The sequence below is a fragment of the Colossoma macropomum genome, unplaced genomic scaffold (genome assembly GCF_904425465.1).
Source record: "Colossoma macropomum unplaced genomic scaffold, Colossoma_macropomum, whole genome shotgun sequence".
Classification (NCBI taxonomy): Eukaryota; Metazoa; Chordata; class Actinopteri; order Characiformes; family Serrasalmidae; genus Colossoma; species Colossoma macropomum.
In genome coordinates, this window is record NW_023494799.1 from 24,768,919 (window position 1) to 24,785,531 (window position 16,613).

General features: G+C 37.6%; 2 protein-coding genes across 2 annotated transcripts; both read right to left on the minus strand.

Annotated features, from left to right (window-relative positions):
* Nucleotides 1-3,707: 3,707 nt before the first annotated feature.
* selenos (selenoprotein S) lies at nt 3,708-8,899 on the minus strand. Its single transcript, XM_036586975.1, has 6 exons — nt 8,608-8,899; nt 7,376-7,504; nt 7,180-7,286; nt 6,392-6,481; nt 6,216-6,288; nt 3,708-4,851 (listed from the first exon to the last, which is right to left on the minus strand). The coding sequence occupies exons 1-6, from the start codon at nt 8,702-8,704 to the stop codon at nt 4,772-4,774; spliced, it is 576 nt and encodes a 191-aa protein (XP_036442868.1). The 5' UTR covers nt 8,705-8,899; the 3' UTR covers nt 3,708-4,771.
* Nucleotides 8,900-10,278: 1,379 nt separating this feature from the next.
* snrpa1 (small nuclear ribonucleoprotein polypeptide A') lies at nt 10,279-16,496 on the minus strand. Its single transcript, XM_036587187.1, has 9 exons — nt 16,270-16,496; nt 15,000-15,147; nt 14,459-14,537; nt 13,494-13,540; nt 13,283-13,385; nt 12,742-12,821; nt 12,316-12,391; nt 12,136-12,229; nt 10,279-10,668 (listed from the first exon to the last, which is right to left on the minus strand). Exons 1-9 carry the CDS (start codon nt 16,349-16,351, stop codon nt 10,505-10,507), a joined length of 873 nt encoding a protein of 290 aa, XP_036443080.1. The 5' UTR covers nt 16,352-16,496; the 3' UTR covers nt 10,279-10,504.
* Between the last annotated feature and the right edge of the window lie 117 nt (nt 16,497-16,613).

Genomic DNA, 16,613 nt, shown 5'->3' on the forward strand with positions numbered 1-16,613 from the left:
TTCTTCTGCTGCTGCTGCCGCCGCTGCTGTACATACAGGAGGCGCGTGCAGAGCACACAGCGCCCCGCACCGGCCACCAGCCGCCATCACAGGGCACGCGGGGGGAGGGGAGTTCATTAAAGGGCCCATATCACGGGAAACTCAGTTCTCCTTTGATTTTTGGAAGTAAAAGTGTTTCAGACCTGCGCAAAACACACTAACACACCACCACCACCACATCAGTGTTGCTGCAATGCTGAGAATGACACACCACCTAAATAGTACCTGCTCTGTGAGGGTCCATGGGGGTCCTGACCACTGAAGAACAGGGTAAAAGGGGGCTAACAAAGTATGCAGAGAAACAGATGGACTACAGTCTGTAATTGTAGAACTACAAAGTGCACCTATATAGTAAGTGGAGCTGATAAAATGGACAATGAGCGTAGAAACAAGGAGTCATAATGTTATGCCTGATCGGTGTAAATATACATATATGTATGGAAGCAAGGAAAACAAATAGAGCCTTATTAGTATTATTACCTCATTTATTTCCAACTATTTATTCACACACACACACACATGCGCACACACACACACACACACACACACATATATATATATATATATATATATATATATATATATATATATATATATACGAATAAACTTCGTCAAATAAATAACAAAGACTAGAAGTAATTTCACAGACGTTGAAGAAAGAAGAAGAAAGACAAAGAAAAAGAACAAAGCAGCAAAATAATGAATTAATAATAAAAACAACAACAACAACAACAACAATAATAATAATAATAATAATAATAATAATAATAATAATAATAATGAGAAGATCTTTGTTTTTTTAACTTCGTACTATGTACTGTATAATTAACGGACACAGCGCCATCTACTGCACTGCAGTCAGTATTACAGGGATGTGACAGGGACAAAGGAGAATAAATAACAATATAATAATAACTGTAAAAATATTTTTTCCTTGCTTTTAATTCGCCATATCTATAGTTAAAATACTGCAATTAGTTTTACAGATTAGATTATATGCAGAGAATTAATAAATTACTTAATAGAAGAAAGAATAAGACAGTGTGTATAAACACACTATCATACTGCAGTCAGAATTACAGGGACAGAGAGAGTGTAGAAGTGAAGTTATGTAATTAATACTATTTTTTTTTTGTTTTTAATTCACTGTACAGTCTGAAAAACCAAAGACTAAAAAATGACACAAGTGTGACACATTAAATGCATAAAAATATATATGCAGTACATTCATTGTGTAGTACAGCAGTGCTTTATTGAATCATTGTCTCTCAGCTTGGTCAGAAATCTGCTTCACATTTCTTCACAGACGACTCCAAACTGTTCAGGGCTTTCAGGGCTTTCAAGCCCAGATCTCTGTGTGTCACTGTCTCCATCTAGAGGTGAACATACACTACAGACCTGCAGTCCGCCTGTACTGCTCAGTGGATCTTCTCTCCTAACAGACTGATTCAGTTGCAGTAGGACTGGATCACTGTCTGATGATGTGCAGGCATATCAAGTGGACTAGAGGACCTGCTTTATTAAGGACATTAAATGAAACTCAAAGGGGAATTCCACCAGCTTTTCAGAATTTCAGTGTAATGAAATAATTAGGATATAAACAAAGCAAGTCAAAATTGTTCACAGTTGTGGTGAAAAGAACTATATGTCTGAAGTGGTTAATGTCTCTAAAACAGGACTGTGTACACTCTTATCCACAAAGGGCCAGTGTGGCGGCAGGTTTTCATTCCATCACCTGTAAAGTTGTTTGAGGAGTGGGCAACTGATTAAACTAGCAGAATCAGATGGGCCTCTAGTACTATCCTCATTTGACACACATGTATTGTGAGCAAAAATAATACCCAATGAAAAAAAAAAAGAATTCACCACTCTTTCTCATTATGAAACTGTAGGTTCACTAGTGGTTTTGGATAGCAAATAAAATGGCTATATTTGTGTTGTAGTCATGGTGACCCCTGGTTCCTCTCACCACCACTGTAAAGAAATCTGAGCCAGATCTTCTATGTAGGGATGGATTACTGACCAGGCCAGTGCCCAGCGGCCTCTGACTGCCAGGGCCCTCGGAGGGTCTCAGACCACTGGCTCAAAGACTAGGGACAGTCCACAGCAGATGCAAAAATTAGATGAACTTGCCCTTATATGCAATGATTAAATAAATACTCATACCCTGCCTGCAATATTTTAAATAATTCAACGCCCCCATACACCAAAAATGTATAGAAATACAACTGTAGGAAATAACAGGCTATTGCACATTATTTGAGAATTAATCATTTTGGTTTCATTACATTCTTCCAGCACTGCCCAAAGCACACATAAACAAGCATGTTGGTTTATTAGAGGGACATTTTTCATGTAATTAATGTTTCCTTGAGGTTCACTCAGTTGTGTTTTTATGAAATCATCCATTTTCCAACCAAATTATACAGGCTGTTTTTATAACAGTGCCTATAAGATGGAAATATGCAAATGACCTCTGTTCTGATTGGCAGTCCTGTATTGTGCCTCATTCAAAAAGCACCCCAGGCTGAAACACTCAACCAGGCCAAACTGCTATAGACTGAAAAGGTGGATATATGCAAATGCACAGGTTTTCATGACATCACTGACACAATGAATTCCAAACGAGCTTTTTGTTAACAGCTTTACATGTATGGCATCATCACGTACTGTTGTCAGCTCCATCCAGTAAAACATCCAGTCTTCTTCTGTGTAATTTGATAAAGCGCTGAGATAAATAGCTTCAACTTGAAATCAAAGCTTTAGTTTTTGTTTTTTTGTCAATTTGTGAGTGAGAGAGAGAGCGAGAGAGAGACTAAATCAATGTTCAGTGTTTTCATCTCCATCCTATGGTTTCACTTTTTAGGATGAATTCTCATTGATGTGATGACATGAATAAACCAAGTTTAGGAGAACAGATTATTTTTATCCCTCTAAAAAATCCCACACATCAGTCTCATGTAGGAGCTCTATTCTATGTGCAGACAGGCCCGCACATACATAAATATATATATATATATATATATATATATATATATATATACACACACACACACATCACTGTTTTAGCAGTCGTTTGCTCGTTTCGAAATTATATCAAATTAAAGTCATGCTGAAGCTGTTAAACTAGCCAAACAACATTTAATTTTCCAAGCAACAATTTCACATCAAGGGCTTTTCATTTCCTTAACTGTTTGCTTAGAGCAGCTTTCCCCACTTACCTACTGATTTAAGAGACTGGCGGTAGAAACACTAATTTATTCACAAAATCTATGAAATGGTTCATCTCTCTGTAACACTTTACTAAATGTGCTCTCCAGTCAGATCTGAAACATGCTTCTCAAACTACTGTAAAGTGCAGCCTTCAAACCTAACATCACTAATAAATAAAAAAGTCTAGCAGGTCAAAAAGTTTACAAACTGAACTATGAAGTCACTGAGCTCTAGCCATTCTACTGCTAATGCTTGTCAGATCATATTGTGAAATTTGGCTTTTGAATCAGGTTGGAGAAACTGATTTATTTTACTTGAATATTTCAAATGGCTTTCTGACACAATTGAGAAATTTAGAAAAATTGGTGGAATCACCCTGCATTAACCTGTGTCTTCCTACAAATGTAACATTTACTTTTTATCTGATGTTTAACAGTAAATGAGACAATTAGATGTGCATGCTAAGTAAAGCCTTTTAATTGTGAAATATGCATAGCAAATACAATAAAATGCAATCAATTAAAGACACTTGATGTTACCCAAATAATATTTCTCTACAAAAAAACAAAAAAACAAAAAAACAAAAACCACATTGTTTAAGAGGACACAAATCCTCAGAAGTAACTGTTCTGTTTAATAAGTTGAGACAGCTACCCTTAATGGAAAGTACTTTGAACCCTACAGCAGTAGCCATCTGAAAGATCTACACAGACTTGGAGTGCATGTAGCACAGCGTTTTTTTAATGTCCACACAGGACACAGGACCACACAGACGCAACTGAAAATCATCAGCCAACCCCACTGGCCTGAGTCCCTTTGATGAGGAGGCATCATTAGAAGCTGTCAATCTCACATGGCTCTTAGTTTTTGATCCTATAAAATCAGCAAATGCTGAGATATTCACAAAGCAGGATTGCAGTAAAAGGGCCATTATGGCATTTAGAATTTAGAAAGTAGAATTTAATATCTTCAAATATTTGCAACAAAAGTGCTTGTAGTTTAGAAAAAGTTCCTCCCACCTTCAAGATACGTCATTAGAAGGCAGTTTTCCTAGTATTTACACATGAAAATCTCACTCTAGAGAGTACTGCAGCACCTCTGTAGGATGTGAGTAAGCATGTTTAGAGACAAAAAAACTTCGTTTCAACCACAGTGCCCCTTTAAGTTGGAAAAAAACATTAAATATTCAAATATGATCTATAATCGTTCTGTAGCACAATTCCATTAGTGAGAATGATTATCCTGCTTGGAGAATTCTCTCTGCTTTAGCAAATAAAAGCCAAAAAGCCAAAAGAGAAAATCCTAAAACATTTAAAATCAACAAAAACGGTTTTCAGTAAGGCCACTGAAGTAAAAATTGACTGATTCTGAGGGTAAAACAGGAGCATTATTCTTAATTGAGCCTACTGAACCATGGTGAGTGCTGACAGCTTCATTTAGTTGCTAATCATGTGCTCCTTTGCCGGAGGTCAAAAGGTCAGAGGTGACTAGAACCGTGTCCCTCTGACCTCCTTTAACCTCATCCACCAGCTGAGGGCCCTCTTCTGCCTGGCCTCCATGCACAGGTTCCTCCGCCTTCGCCGCTCAATGGATTATAGCCTAACACAGAAACAAACACAGAGCTTAACATACAAACTGACAGTTATACAGAGTACACGAATATCAGCTTTTCACGGCTCAACGCTCAAAAAAGTACTCTACTCGTCTGTTGTTATTTTCTATTTTTTATCTATGACCGTAGTATTCCAGTCTGATTTCAACTGCGTTTTCCTAGCATCTAGTTTTGGACTCGATAAGATTTGTACTTGTACTTGTCTTGGTTTTGATAGCATCCGCACTTGGACTTGTCTTGGACTCGACTGTATCTGTATTTGGACTTGATAGTATCTGTACTTGGACTTGTCTTGGACTCAATAGCATTTGTACTTGTCTTGGTCTCGATAGTATCTGTACTTGGACTTGTCTTGGACGTGATAGTATTTGTACTTGGACTTGTCTTGGTCTCAAGAGTATTTGTACTTGGACTTGTCTCGGACTCAATAAGATTTGTGCTCTGACATGTTTTGGGCTCTGCCATTGGGTAAAATACATATATTTTGTATTTTATTTCTTTTAACTGTCACCAAAGCACTCTGGCATATTCAACCAACACAAATAAAAATTGAAAAAAGTTTGATTCAGCCAGGACAGATTCCTTTAGAGCATTAAAGGCCAAGAAAAACTGCTGCTGCACAATCATCTTCAGAAAAATTGTTGGAGACAGAGTGTTCTAAACTTTTAATCCATACCACATTTGTGTTTGGAAGTAGAACAGGAGATATTTTATTAGGATTTGGATTTAATGAATTTGTTCCGCGGAAAAAACTGTCCTTTGCACTCTTTCCAAACTGGTCAATTCCTGACACTGAAACAAAGAGAAAGAGAGTAGAAGCGTAGAATCGAACCTGTCAACACAGAAGGTAGTCCAAATATAATTTAACACATAACTATGTAATTACAAAACATCATTTAAACAGTAGCAAAATTCTAAGTGTTAATTCTGTTGCTCAAGTGACTCTTAAAGGTGCAGCTCACTTCTACAGAACTCACCAAACAATTTGACTGGAAAAAGTTAAAGACTAGTTAAGGCTTGATAAGACTTGATTTTTTTGGTTCTTGATCTTGACTCAGCCTCGTTCTCATTTGGACTCGGCCCTCTTTAAGTTTGGTCTTCTCTCTATCTTGACTAGTTAGTCTTGGCCTGTCTTGGACTTGACAAAGGTGGTCTTCACTAATGTCCTATCTATGACTAATCTCAGACTTTTATAAGCCAGGAGTCAATCCTATTGAGCCAAACAAGGCCACTGTTAAATGATATGAAAGACAAAAATAAGTCCACAGTAACATTCGTGAGCTTATGGCAGACAACCAATTAAAACGGAAAAAACACATCTGTAACAAAAGACGTAGTAATATAATAATACCACTGGTTCGAAGGGGTTTTTTGTCTGTTTTTGGCTTCAGCACTGTTGAGGAAGTTGCAGCCTCATCGCTGTTCTGTGACAAACCAGAAAAAGAGCACATAATGAAGTTAGGACTTTACATTTGAAGCCTTAATGAGAAGAATTGAAAGAAGTCAGAATTAACGGCGACATATTACTTGTGTAAGATTTGCATTCCCTTTGTAACTCTTCCCTTCTTTCATGCTCTCCCACTTCTCAATTTTCTGCTGTCTTTTCTCCTCCTCCATCTAGAAGACAAGAAGAAGGAAATGTGAAATATTTGTTAACTGGATATACAGTTTTGTTAAAGGGAAATTCCACATTTTACCATTTCTACATAATTAAATCATTAGTTAAGTCAACTTTATTGTCAATACTACAATATGTACAGGACATACAGAGTATTGAGAATACAGAGTATTAAGATGTAAACAAAGTCATTCAGAGTGGTTTGGTGTGAAATGCTCAGTTCTAGAGAGACAAACCAAGTCAGAACTGTTCACAGGGGTGGTCATAGGGACCAGACGTCTGAAGCATTTAATGCCTCTAAAAGCTACATCACCAGGAGGTTTTTACATGAAATACGGTACCTTGTGTCTGAGACATTGTTTTAGGGTAATTTCAGATAGTAACCTATCTTTTTTTTTTTGTTTGGAGGGCCATGTAGCCCTAACACTTCACCCTACCCCTCTATCTCAACAAAAACCAGGACACCCTACCCCTAGACGTGAACGCGCAAAACAGGGGGGTAACGCTAAGTGGTAGGGGCAAAGGGTGAAATGGGATTGGGCCACTGTAGAGAAACAACTCTGTTGAACCACCACTGTAAAGAAATCTAAAGAGAGTCTGTGTCTCTACAACAAACCATCTCACATTAAAACACCTGAACACTTTGTTAGGGCTCAATGACTGACTTAGACATTATCTGAAAAAGTCTGGCTCTCACTCTCTGTTGTTTCTCTTTGAACTCTGCAGCTTTGGCATTGAGCTCTTCTTGCATTCTCCGCCGTGCTGCCTCCAAAGCCTCCTGACGTCTCACCACGGACGCAGGATCTGGCGATGACAAATCAGTTTGCTTATTTTGTGTTACGTTTGTTTCGTTCGGTGTTCTTTAGCAAATGGCTCATATTCTCAGTACTGACCTTGGCTGGTTGCTGCAGCTGAGCCACGATCCTGACTGGGTCTGTTCTTACTGAGATGTTGAATAAGGAGATAAACTCCCCCACACAGGACCAGGAGGTACCACCCATAATCAGACAGAAAAGTGGAAACTGTAGGCAAAGAGATGATTTAGAACTACAATATAAGCATCACACAGGTACTCAGACTCTGGATCTCCAGAGGCGAGCTCATAGCTTTTTAACAATGGCATTAACCATGTTTCTGAGCAGATACATTTTGTTTCCCAGACTCAGATTAATTCTAATCCTAGACTAAACAGGATTTGTAAGGACACAACACCACTGGCGTTGGTTTTTAGTCAAAGACAAGGCTTAAGGCTTTCCATTTCCATGAAACTGGCTTTACATATCCAAATGAGATTCTGCAGTAACTGTACTATTATGGGAAGACTTTAGATTAGATATTGGAATGTCACTGTATGGAACACCACACCCACTGGTTACAGTGTCCAGATCCCCATGGATCTGGAGACTGTAACCAGAAGCAGTTTCTGGATACTTTTGGACATATGATGTAGACTCTTAAAAAAGATATATGGAAGCATTTTCATACTTAAATGGTTCTCTGCATGGTGAAATGGTTCTTCAGACTAATTGAGGATGTGTAGTATATGGTTCTATATAGAACCTTTTTCAAACTGGTTCTATATAACACCAAAAAGGCTACTTCTATTGTTACAAGTTTGATGTGACAATAAGAGAACCCATTTTGGTGCTATATACAACACATTCTCCATTAATCTGAGGAAGCATCTCACCGTAGAAAGAGCATGATCCTGAACACAAGCGTTCCCTTTACTAAACAATCCTTAAAGAACCATCTCTTTTAACAGTGTAGCTAGCATGTTGGCTAACAAGAGTACATCATCATCACCTAGATCGTTTTCATATATTTATCTTTAAAACACCTTACAGCTTTAAACCTTTACAGCTATCTAAGTAATGTCTAAAAACAAATTACTCGCACAAAAACAAGTCAGAAGGAAGAGAACTGAGAGAACGGCACCCTCCCAGCTTCAGCTTTCAGTTTACAGAGTGAGTCAGCTAGTAAACAAACTGGTTAGCAAGTCAGCTTTACGAACCTTTATCTACCACCGAATATTGTGAATATAGTTTTGTGTCAAGCTAATAGTGAAAACAGATAAAATAGACACATATTTAGTACACAGTCCTTATATGGTCGAATTTCGTACCAGATGTCAGGAGGAAACTCATATCCTGGTTCTCCAGACTCGCATCTTCGGCTGCCGCTCCCGCTGCTCTGATGTCAGCGCCGTTGTCTGCCTCCATTTTTCAGTAACACAAAGGGATTTTTGCCGAAAAAGGAGGCAGACGATGTTGTTATATTTCGGCAACAATTTCACTGATAAAAACCGTGGTTATTTGCGCATTTTGAAGCGTATCTGTGAGCGAAGTAGCCTGCTAGCACTTCTCAGCCAGATAGGATTTCCTGAGTCCAACGATGACGTGGACGAAAGATTTGAAGGGGCGGGGCGTTTATGGATTCTAAAATTGCATTGGCTGCTGGCCCGACTATATTATGCAAACTATCTTTTGCAGACCCAATCAGAAAGCAGCGATACAGCGTCCTGCTCGTCGCAGCGCCATGGCCGGTTTAAAGGGAGCATGTAAAACGCCAGAAGGCGCCTGCGAACGAGTCGTCAATGGATTTTTTTTTTTTTACAGTAAATGTGTTTGGGCAGTAGGCCTTTAGCATTACTGCTACTGAGTGCTGATTGGTTAGCATTACTGCTACTGAGTGCTGATTGGTTAGCGTTACTGCTACTGAGCGTTAATTGGCAACCTATGGAAGCCCATTTCTGCCACTGAAAAAAATATTTAAATATTTATTAAGTCATAATAATGAGAAAGTTTCCCATAATTCCGACTTCCTATATCATAATAATGAGATACTATGTCTTTGTACTCTCATGACTTAACAACTCATTAGTATGACTTGCTATCTCATAATTATGGCTTGTCATTGTAATAATAATATCCCATTATATGCACAGTTTCTCCTAATTTTGACTTAGTGTCTCATAATTATGACTCACTGTCACAGTTGTTTTACAATCTCATACTTAAGACTTAGTATCTCATAATAATCATTTACCACCTCATTGAGTTCTTCACATTCATAATTATGAGAAACTTTCATATGACAATATTCTATATGGTCTTTTCTTTCTTTTATCGAGTGGATTTCGAATGGATTTCCATATCAACCTTACTCCAAATGACTATATAGGACAACTTTTTTGTTTGTTTTACATATTTTCAGAACCCTAGCCTCTGTTTTGTGTATGGTGTAGTGTGTTGGATAGTGTACACATTTGTAGTAAGCTTGCATAATGTATATTTTAAATTTCCACTGTTGCACTTCCATGTTTGCCAGGATTCTATAGAATTTTGTAAAAATAATTAAATGCAGTGTTAACTTTTATTAAATTCTAATAGTGTTCTGGCCTAATGTTGAAGTGTGGGTCTTCATCTTCACACGCAGCAGCCCCACCCCGTATCCTTTATCAGAGACGAAAAAGCTAAATCCCACAAAGTAACCGGTCCTTTCTAGTCAGCCAAGGATACATAGCTGCTGGGAAATTGTACTGACCTTTAGTACCCAGGTCATCGGCTGTCTTCAAATTTAAGTATGAGACCAAAACTGTGCAATTCATACCACTGAACAGAGAGCTGAGCTTAATTTAAGAACTACTGAATCTTTATTAATCCATAGATTCATTGTACATACATGCACGTTAAAGAATCATGGTTCTGCAGAAATGTTATAAAACTCTAACCTGATTTAAGTATCCTGGGTAGATTTCGGAGCAAACCTTCAAAATCAACTCAAACACAAACACTGTTTATGCAATTTAGTTTAATACAAAATTCCAGTGGGTTGAATGGACCTCAAAAGTTAATATTTACAAAAGAAAGCCAAAGCAATTTTATTACAAATATTGGTTTAATGTGTTTAACTTAAAAAAATAAAGATGGCAAAACACATCATATGCTCTGCCAGACATACACACTAAATCTCCAAAGAAGGACTTGAGACCTCTACTGGTTATCCACACATAATATGAACTACGACCCATTAACATGCATGTCTTCCTCCATGTTGTTCATTCCATCCTGATCCTCTCCTCCTTCCATCTCATCTCCACCACCAGCCTCGTACATCGATACAGACTCAGGCTGCATCCCCCTCTCCATCTCCTCTTCCTCTTCTTCCACCATGCTCTGTGCATCTAAAGTATTAGGCAAATAAAAACTTTACCTCAGTGTCCAACAGCAAATTTCACATTTTTCACAAAGCAGGTCATTAACACTGCTTACTGAAGCTGGCAATGCCGAACACACTGAGGGAGCAGCAGTGATTTCACCCTGTTTAATTTGAGCTCAGCACACCATGAGTGCGCTTACATGCACTTAATAATCCGCTAACTGCAGAAAATCAGATTTTGTCAGTAATCTGATCAATGCACTTACACGAACTTGAATAATCAGATAATGTGAAAACACCAGGTCTACATGAGTCAGACAGTAATTGGATTTCTGCTTTGCAACCAGCCAATAAACTCACAGAAGATGTGGCATAAACGTAATGTAAAATTCAAACTTCATGCTGCGGCATGAGAAAATCGTGGCAACGCTGCTTGCTTATTTCTGGTACAGCTGTCTGTTTTCGCACATTTGAAAGAAATCAGAGTTAGAGTTTACATGCACTGATAAATCTGATTACTGAGCTAAAATCCCACTCTCTTTATCAGATTTCTTAATTAGATTTCTAGATCGGAGTATGGTGTTTACATGACCATTTTAATAATCAGGTAACTGCAGAAATCAGATTATGATCGGATTATTACGTGCATGTAAACGCACTCAATGTGAAATGTTCAATAAAAATCATTGTATCCAGAGTTTTTGAAGGCTGTTTTGAAATGTGGCACCACTGGTGTATTGTGTCCAAGTCAAAATAGCGTGTATCGTGTATTGTGAAAATACATATTGTGAAAATGTCTAAGTATCGTGGAGTAATACATCAAAATATTTAAAGACATTTTCACAATATCCATCACAATGTTTAGTTTTTCCAAGACTTGCTCAGTTGGAACAGAGAAAAAGGCCCAGAAATAGTTTTATAAACTATTTCTAACTTCAATAAAAGATTCAACATTTCATATACTGCTCTGCACTGAATTCAATTAAATAGGACTAATTGTGTTCTCTCTGTAATGACAGTTGTTCTTAAGTACCGACTATATTAACACTGCCATTTTGGGAAGAACTTATTGTGAAGAAATTCACAACAAAAAAAAGTTGCCATATTGCCCAAAATTAACCATCTGAATAATCACAAAACTGTTGAAATCAGATAATGATTACATCTCTAGTGCACATGTGAACACTACATCATTAAATTTAATAAGGTACTCCTGATAGAATTGAACAAATTAATGCAATGGCTGGAGTGCAGCGAGAAGTCAGGAACCAAACCTGCTTTCTTCTAACTATTCTTATAACCAAGATTTCTTTTTGTATAAAACAAAAAAATAAATGTTTTGTTGCATTAATTATCTAGAATCACATATAAAAGCATCTCAAATCTGACTAGAAAAAAAAATGTGCACCACTTTAACCTCTGTAGCCCAAATTATTTCAAATAGGCCTGAAATGAAAGAAATGGCTGCACAAGTGATGAGTGTGTCCATTACCTTGTCTGTTTTCCCTTCCAGGGATCTGGCCAGACTGGAGCAGTCCCTTCAGCCTCTCCACCTCAGCCAGTGATGTGGCATTTGCGATGGCATTCTGTGGGCAATAACAGTTATTTAGCAAAAACAATACAGCATTTCAGATGAACCAAAACATTCAAAAACAGTCAAATAATTCAGTGCCTTGATAGCTTCCACATCCGCCGCAGATGGTCCCATCTTCTTTTTGTCAGCCTGCAGGCCAGCTCCCGGAGTGAACCTACAACACATTCAAGCAGACAGCAGATCTTACAAGCTTGTTCAAAGTAGACCTGCTTCTTCAGTCTTTTAACCACTGTTCTTCCAATCAGAGTGTAGTATCTTGTGTATCTTATCTGTTGTTAATAAACTGATACAAACAGAGAAGTGCCTTGAGCCAGCTCTCCTGGAATACACTGTTTATGGATTGTGATCTTATTCCTCTTTTAAGCTTAAGGTTTTAAGATAAGCCAATTCTGATGAACTGCATTGTTTTACATGGGCTCCAGAGCAGGTCATGGAGATTATAACCCAGTTCCATGAGTCCAGTGATTCGGAAGAGCTGTGCTTGATCAAGGGGTTTCGTCTTACGTTTTCGTGCGCTTGGCAATATCCTTTGCAAGCTGAGCACCTCGTTTGCCTTTGAACATTTTCTCAGCCTCTTGACGTTCCTACAGTGATACATCACAGAGTTAAAGTGAAATGCTAACAAAAAACACCACGACATCGACCAGGATGTGTCACTTTGAGCATTAAGAATTCAGAACCAAAAGTAGCAGGTGTTGTGCATCAAACTCAAGAGCTAGTGTCCTTTTCTAGAATCAGCTTTACTTTTATGATTTAAATATAGATTATATGGAGAAAGCAGCTCTAAAACGGCTTATATGAAACATATAGTGCAATAGATATGACAAACAATCTTCCAAAGCATTCATGCTGAGTAGCATGGATGGTTTGGTCAATATCCACATTAAGCTCCTTAACGGACAGCAAACTGATTTAAAGAAAATGTTTGGGTCACAAATTTTCACATATTAGCTGTTTGACAAAGTTCTATCTTAAACATTACTAAGCCCATTAGCTACTGACTTCTTTGTTGAGTCTCTAAATCAAGATTTGAGATGTACAATACCTTTAGTTTGACCTTCTGGAAGTCCAGAACACGTATCTGTGGAAGCTTGTTAATGACATACAGCCTGTAATGCTTCTTATTGGTTACTGGATTCCTTAAAAGACTGAGGGGGAGAAAAAAAAATATCACATCCACAAATATATTTAAAGACATAAGTTTAAATTTTGTTTGAATAAACCTCAATGTCTAAAATGTACTACTCAGCAAGTACCTGAGAAGAGTTAAGGTCTTCACTGAAGCAAGAGGATCCAGATCACCCTGTAAAAGAATGATAAAGGACAACATCACATTCAAATACACAACTGCAACAGGACAACATTTTATTTGTATTTTTGTTCAAAATGTCAGTATTCCATACAGACGTTACCACTGGAAACTAGAGCAAAGAGACAAAAATATAGCAACCCATCAGAGATCTGCATATAAACTTTTTGAGCAGGTGGCACTGGTGCTACAAAAGTTACAGGTGTTGTAGCACTGAGATAAAAACGACATAATACTTCAACAAAGTATTAATCATAATAAGTGGATCAATTTGCCATTTTAACAGAAGAAAAAAAAACAGAAGCAGCTTGTGAAAGTTCAGAATTTATCATCATTCTCAAGTAGTGTTTTTGTGCACCACTGAAAGGGAGGAAACCAAAACCAAAAAAAAAAAAAAACTTAAAAACACACATATGATTGCAGTCACAAATTTCTAAAGTGGAAGCAAAATATAATTTAACAGTAAGACTTAATATTACTTTATATGAAATTTTAATGTAATGAGTTTATTCTAAATAAATAAATAAAAGAATAAAGACAATAGGCACAGCAGGCTCAGCTTCAAAATCCAGGGAAATCTTTGACTGACAATAAAATGTGGCTTTACATATTTACATTAGAGCCCTAAACTCCAGCTTTTGGGAATTTTGTACTTTATGAGAGAGAAAAGGAAAGACAACACTGTGCATTGCATACATGCGCAAGTGTGTGACTGTGATCCTTTTTTATTCACACAGGATTAGCTTCTCCTTGCACATGCGGCTCACCACACAGCCCTGCATCACTACAACTTATCCGGTGAAATGGTGAGATGAATCTTTATCAAGGCAAGGCAGGGTCTCAGATGCTACATTAAGCCTATACATGCACAAAAAAAACAAGTTAACATTAGCAAGAAGAATTATTACATACCAGTTCTTGGATGTTATTACTTGTAAGAACCAGCTCCTTCAGGTTTGGCAACGACTGCTCAAGATTTTCCCCAATTCGGCTGCAATAAAAGATACATTAGTTGTAGCTCATTTGCAAACCAACACATTTTCACAGCTGTACTTCAGTTCTGGGTTTTCAGAACATAATATTCAAACAACTGGACATGCTTATTGTGCTAGTACAGTAACCATTTTGGATAATGTCCTTAACCGGACCCTTTAATAACATGTTAACTGAAAAGCTGAATTGTGTCTGCATTACATTTGTTGTAGCTGATGAAGAATGGGACACTAGCCCAAAAGATTTGTATTATATTCATATATTTTAGTGCTCATTAAACAAATGCATATGAACTCCTGAACAACCTTAACAGAACACATACTTTAACTTATCCCTCCTTTCTCAATTTCTGATTTTATATCAATAAATACATTTACTACATTAAAATGTACTCCTGTTTCTTCTGGCCCTCTCAGATAAAGTGAAGCCAGAAGCTAAACACTAGTCTTTCTTCTCTCACCAGATGCGGTTGTTGTTCATTAGGACCGTCTTCAGCCTCTTAAGCAGAGGGAACCCATCCAGCTTTCGGATCTCATTATCGGAGAAGTCGATGGTGTCAAACTGGTCCAGAGTGGCGCCGAGATTTTCCAGCACAGGGATTTTATAGCCTGAGACACAAAGAAATAAAGCATAAAGAAATGAGGTAGAACTTGGACTTGAGTACAGCAGTAAAGCTAACCAAGGTCTCCTTGCAGTTACTATGATCATGATCACAGAAATTCAGAGGTTGGTAGTAACTAGTTATATTTACTCTTGTACATGTACTCAAAATTAGGGAAGCCACCAATACAGGAAGTGTAATAGTATAATAGCAGACATTTTTAAGTAGCTATCTACTAAAGCCGATACTTAAACGTTTATAAAATACATACAAACATTTATAGAAAAAAATGATTATAAAAGGCATTAAAATAAGTTTTAAACATGGTAACATTTTGTATAACACTTCGACAACATCTTACTGTTGTGTTAGTTGCTACTGTTAGAACTGTGTATGAGAGAGTTTTTTTGTTGTACACACTTAAAAAGATGGTCTTTCAAGGGTTCTTTAGTAGAGGCAGTAGTTTTATTTAGAACAATGAGTTCTATATAGAATCATTTCATGCTTAAATGTTTCTTTACATGGTGAAATGGTTCTTCAGAGTGATGGAGAATGTGTTGTATATGGTTCTATTTTAAAAACTGTTCTATATAACACCAGAAAGGGTTCTTCTATTGTTACAAGCTTATCTTAATCTTAATAGCAGAACCCTTTTTGCAGCTGAACAGAACCATTTTCAAAAAGGTTATATATAGAAATACACAAAACACATTCTCGATCAATCGGAAGAACCATTTCACAATGCAAAGAACCATTTAAGCATGAAAATATTTATATACAGAACTCATGGTTCTGTATAGAACTTCTGCCTTTACTGAAGAACCCTTGAAGAACCATCTTTTTTAGTGGGTAAATAGCTAACTTAATGTTTGTAACGAGGCTAAAGTTGGCTTCCTATTTGCCAGCTTCTTGTTCGACTTTTCCCGTTCCACCTTAAATGGTGCAGCAAATACACAACGGAATGTAACTGCTGCACCATTTAAGGTGGAACGGAGTTCCAAGAAGAATCTGGCAAATAAGACACTGACTTTAGCTTTGTAGTTACGTTTAAAAAGGTCTCTTAGCTCTCAGGTCGAGCTCTCTGTGGTGTTTTTTTTTATTGTATATAATGTTTATAAAGGTCTCTTACCTCTCAGGTCCAGCTCTCTGTCTCTGACCGGGTTCGTGTACTGAGCGGCCTGCTCAATTAACTCTGCCGACAACTTCACCATGTCGACGATTAAAAACAGAAAAAATAACCCAAACAAATCAAACAAACCACATAAAGATCAAACTGTGGAGGTTCTCTCTTTCACCAGAGCGAAGCTACAACGCACACGCTGCCGCCAGGAAGTAGAAGTAGGCCGAAAAGCGGGGTCGAAACGCAGTGCTGCCCCCATCTGGCCCGGAGGTGCTCGCTCGCTCTATTTCTCACTGTGTGGGGAAACATGGTGAGGCTGTTTTCATGGCTCTTTTTGAAGTCCTACGCGGACT